The sequence below is a fragment of the Musca domestica genome, unplaced genomic scaffold, assembly GCF_030504385.1.
Source record: "Musca domestica strain aabys unplaced genomic scaffold, Musca_domestica.polishedcontigs.V.1.1 4, whole genome shotgun sequence".
Lineage (NCBI taxonomy): Eukaryota > Metazoa > Arthropoda > Insecta > Diptera > Muscidae > Musca > Musca domestica.
Genome location: NW_026712328.1, coordinates 16,492,283 through 16,497,242, shown reverse-complemented (window position 1 = coordinate 16,497,242; position 4,960 = coordinate 16,492,283). Strand labels below are relative to the sequence as shown.

At 32.6% G+C, this 4,960-nt stretch overlaps 1 protein-coding gene across 1 annotated transcript; it reads right to left on the bottom strand.

Moving 5' to 3' along the window:
- Nucleotides 1-305: 305 nt before the first annotated feature.
- Nucleotides 306-2,476, bottom strand: LOC131804189 (protein FAM200C-like). Its single transcript, XM_059126674.1, has 3 exons — nt 1,896-2,476; nt 1,308-1,839; nt 306-1,247 (listed from the first exon to the last, which is right to left on the bottom strand). Exons 1-3 carry the CDS (start codon nt 1,901-1,903, stop codon nt 306-308), a joined length of 1,482 nt encoding a protein of 493 aa, XP_058982657.1. The 5' UTR covers nt 1,904-2,476.
- Nucleotides 2,477-4,960: the final 2,484 nt, after the last annotated feature.

Genomic DNA, 4,960 nt, shown 5'->3' with positions numbered 1-4,960 from the left:
ATGTGTTTGTATGACTTATCATTAACTTTACTTTCTAATAGTTTGAATTCGCTAATAAAAGCTTCAGGTTCACTTATAATATAATTAAATTCATATATGAGATCAATATAATTAAAGTCTTCGTTTGAGGTAAAAAATGTTGGTTGCAAAACTCTTAAAACATTTAATTGTTTATCGTTTATATTTATCCTTGACAGTATCTCGTCACAAAGTTTTTGGTAAAATTTTAAAATATTGTTTTTTATAGTTATGCATTCAACATCAAGTATATTTTTAGCTTGCATTTCTGTTTCAGCTTCATGACCTTAAAACATCTTTATATTATGTGTATCTTTAAAATTTATACTTTCTAGCTTTGTGACCGATATATATTCCTTCTTCAGGAAATTTTGTAAAATTTGGAGTAAAATTTCCTTTGTATATGTAATCAGGTATACTATTTGTGATGACTCGCTTTGAAAGCATTTGTTAAATTTATTCATAAGACCCAAAATATATACCAAGAATTTTAAATAAATGAGGTTTTCAGACGACAATCCATCTTGAATTGCACGTATTTTATCCATTGTCCTTGGACATTTTTCTTCACATTGAGCCCGAAGGAAATAATGTTGTAATATCGTCCATTGTTCTACAATTCGTTTTGCCACCGACTCGAACGAAAGCCATCTAGTATCCGAAAGACTTAAAAGCTTGTGTTCTGGGACATTGAACATATCCTGCAATTCTGAAAAATCTACTCGCCTGTTTGAACTTTTGAAAAAATTATAAATGTTCTTGGGTAACTTTTCAACTTCTTCTGGTATACATTTCAAAGCTGAAATATTCATAAGATTTACAGAATGACAAACGCAACCAAGATGGAACAGGTGGGGGATTTTCTTTTTTAATAAACTAGACACCCCAATGTTTTTCCCAACCATACTGGAAGCGTTGTCAGTTGCAAACCCGATAAAATTTTCTAAGGGAATCTTATTATTTTCTAGTGATTCAATAACGGCATTACAAATTGTTTCGCCTTTTCCATTTTCTGGTTGTACTAATTGAAAAAAATTATCTTCAGTCTTTCCTCGGTCCTTGTTGAATTGCCTCACTACCATTACTAGACATTTATTGATGGAAATGTCGGTTGTCTCGTCTATAATGAGGCTAAATTGTTGTTTTTGCATTTTAGAGACTATAGCGAGTTGACCTTCTTTACCGAGAAACTGTGCAATTGCAGTTGATTTTGTACGACCACATGATACCTTAATAATTAAACAATATATATACCTATTGCTTTTTGGTACCAAAATATGTTTACATACCAATTTAGCTATATTTGAATCAGGAAAAATCATGGAATTGAATTTACCAAGTCCGTCCATAGAATTGAAAGATTGGTTTTTTGTAATTGCACGTAACACCAACTTAATTTCAGCAATAGCGACATGTTTTCGTAAGTCTGTATTTCGATGTGGCAAATAATCAGTCAGTTGTATTTTCGCATTTTCAGATGTTTTGGTTATGTTACTAAGATGTTTCTTTGTTTCAGCATGTCGTCGAAGATGGTTTTTTTGGTTTGACAAAAGTTGTTTACAAACAATGCACAGGGGCCGCTTTGTCTCACCATCTTGCTTAAGCCACCTGTATTGCATCTCCCATTCCTTGGAATAATACCGGGAAATATTGCGTTTTTTGGAGGAACATGAAGGTTCTTCATCATTTTCCGATTCGGACTCGGTGTTCTTTTCAGATTCTGAACTTGTTTCAATTATCGTGTCAGCTCCTTTGCCCAGGGTCAGCCTTGCTTTGTTGGGAGATTCATCGTCAGCCTTTCTTTTTGATCTAACAATAAATCTATTAAGTTTAAACATTAATATTTGAAAAATTAAAAAAAAAAAACAAATATTTACCTGTCCATAGAAGATTTTTACAAACACTTGTTTTTAATATAAAATGAGCACAAGCGTCTAAAAACTGAATATTGTTTTCAAAATAACACAAAATACTAATTATTTACTTCACTGAATTCAATTTAATGCTGTACTCTTTATTTTTAATTATATATTTAATTGCACTCCTCTTTCGCCAATGTCGTTGTTTTCGTTTTTCAAAGAATAATGATCAAAAGGTAACACAAACAACTGATCAAACTACTGTGTCGCATAATTGCAGCGTACGGCGTTAGCAATAGCGACGTGAAATTAGTTTGAATTTGAACGGCATGTACATTTGAACTTTTACAGGGTTTACCTCATCTATGATGATTTATTTGACATATATGTGAAATACTGTACACTAAATCCAGTACAATATAAATGCACTATACCAAATAAAAAAGAATAGAACTTATATTGTTGAGCAATAAAAAAGTCGCAAAAAGGTCGCACAAAGTTTAAAAAGTGGCAAAATTAGAAGATAATAAAAAAGTTGCACATATAGTCACAGATCATCAAAAAGGTTGCAAATTGCAACTTTAGTCGCACAACGGTAACCCTGAAGTGAATAACTGAACTCTGAGACACAACAGAAATGTGGGACAAAAAAATTAATAAAATATGAAATAAGTGTGTGTGTGTGTCTGTGTGGCATGCACTAACAGGTTGCCAAGGATTACACACATGCTGAAGATAAAACGTCAGACAACCCTGAAATTAGGTCAGGAATAATAATCGAAGAAACATAACTAAGCAGACAAACCATAAAGCATCGAAAGTGAGGCAAAGAATTGTCTGGTGGTGTTCGTGTTCGACAACAACAACAACACGTTTTGGGGTACATTTTTTTGTAATATATGAATTACTTGAGGTATTCGTTTCATATTCGACAATGAGCATTTAAAGTGCTATTTATATGGCCTAAAACAAATGGTCAATGTTTAATAGAGAAATAAATTTAAGAATGATAAAAAATATTTATATCGACCGGGACGAAAATTTAAAGTAGTTAAGTCTTCAAAATACCACAAAGATATGTGGGGGCGATAAGTAAACGTGGAAATTTATAGCCAAGATTCTGCCACCGGAGAAATAAGCTGTGGGCATTGATTCCCTTTTTTATATAGTTTTTATCTAAATTTTGACATATTATAAAAGAGGTACAGAGGATCTTAGTGCCAAATTTGGGTCAATATTTGTATACCCTCCATCTTGGAAAGGAGGGTATATTAACTTTGTCATTACGTTTGTTACATCCCTAAATATTCATCGTAGACTCCATAAAGTATATATATTAAAAATCAGAATAAAATTCTAAGTTGATTTAACGATGTCCGTCTGTCTGTCTGTTTAAATCACTATACAGCCCACATTATTTGACGTAGAGCGTCAAAATTTAACAAAACAAGTTGTATTGTGTCTAGGATGGTTGATATTGAAAATGAGACACATCGGTTTACGTTTTGGTATAATCCCCATATAACGGTACCCTTCGATATTCGGTATTTTGTTGATTTGTGCCACATTTTTCTACGGATTTGTCAAAAAATTGGTATTTATAGGTCATAGTGGGTTCTAGTTCGCGTGGCGAAACATTATATGTATAGGTTCACGAATTTGCATAGCCCCCATATAACGGCACTCCAGATATTCGGTAATAATTTTTGCCACATTTTCTTCACGGATTTGTCTAAGAATTGGTATTTTTAGGTCATAACGAGCTCTAGCTCCGGCGGCGGATCATAGTATATATGGATGCACGTTTTTGTATAGACCCATATAACGGTACGACTAGGTATTCGGTATTTTGATCATTTCTGGCACATTTTTCATGGATTTGTATAAAAATTTGTATTTGTAGTTCATAATGGGAACTAGATCCGGAAGCCGAACTTTGAATATGTAGGTCCACGTTTTCCCATAGCGCACATATAACGATACCCTGTTTCAAATTTGGTATATAAGAAGATTTAGTAGATGACAATCATTGAAGTATAAAATTGTCTATGGAGGTTACCGTTTTGGTATGGGTCCCACATAACGGCTTCATCAACTTTATGGTTTCTTTAAAAAAGCATTATCCAAACGGTCTTACTGGTATTTGTAGTTTATGGTGGAAAACGTTTGAATTCAGACACTTTTATGTAAAAATGTTTTCTTTACCCAAAGGTGGAGAATATGAAAAGTTCGGCCTGGTCGAACTTAATGTTTTCATAACTCTCATAACTTCACATAATGGTATAATGCCACCAACATTAGATCTTGTGTGAATATGAAGTTTATCGGCCACCTTTTTTTTATCTTTCCCACAAAGGGTAAAAATTTTGGGTAGTTTTAATTCTCATGAAATTCGAAAATATTTCCCAGTTCTACAAAATGTTCACACATTTGAAATACTTGTACTAGATTTAATTTACGTCGGTAGGTCCTAAAATAGTACACATACAAGTAAATAAATGGTCAATCTTATTATCTTAAGATTGGACAAAAATAATTTTTGACCCTATGCCAGGAGGTCCCATCAAGAAGTGGAAAGTGCACACGACGTTGATAAAAATAATGCTACATTCACAAGCGTCCATATTTTTATCACACTTAAGCTAAAAGGGGAAAATGGATCATATCGGACATAATCTGGGTAAGCCGCTCTCAATGGACATAAATTTTGGTAATCATAACATTCTTATAAAGAGAATAATTGTCCAACTAAGATCCGGTGCAAATATAGACCATATCAGTATATTCCGTCTAATAGCCTACTTAAATACCAATACTATATTACTTTTGACAATTAAGGGGTTTATTCGTTCAAAACGGATTTTTTGACATTAAACTTTAAGACCCTACTTCATGTTGGACAAAATACCAAAAACAGAATTTTCACAATACATATCACTCGTTTTCAAAAACAACAAAGATTTGGACAAGTTGTTTCTAAAAAAATAGAAAATCAAAAATATTATCGAATAGTATATACAGTAATATTTCAATGTAGACGTATAAAATTAGAGCTTAATTTAAGTCCGAATTTATATCAGGCA

What these genes read in the sequence shown, in the direction of transcription:
- LOC131804189 (XM_059126674.1), bottom strand. An exon ending in ATTCAAATATAGCTAAATTG is followed by an intron (nt 1,248 to 1,307) that starts GTATGTAAACAT and finishes TTAATTATTAAG; the next exon opens with GTATCATGTGGTCGTACAAA.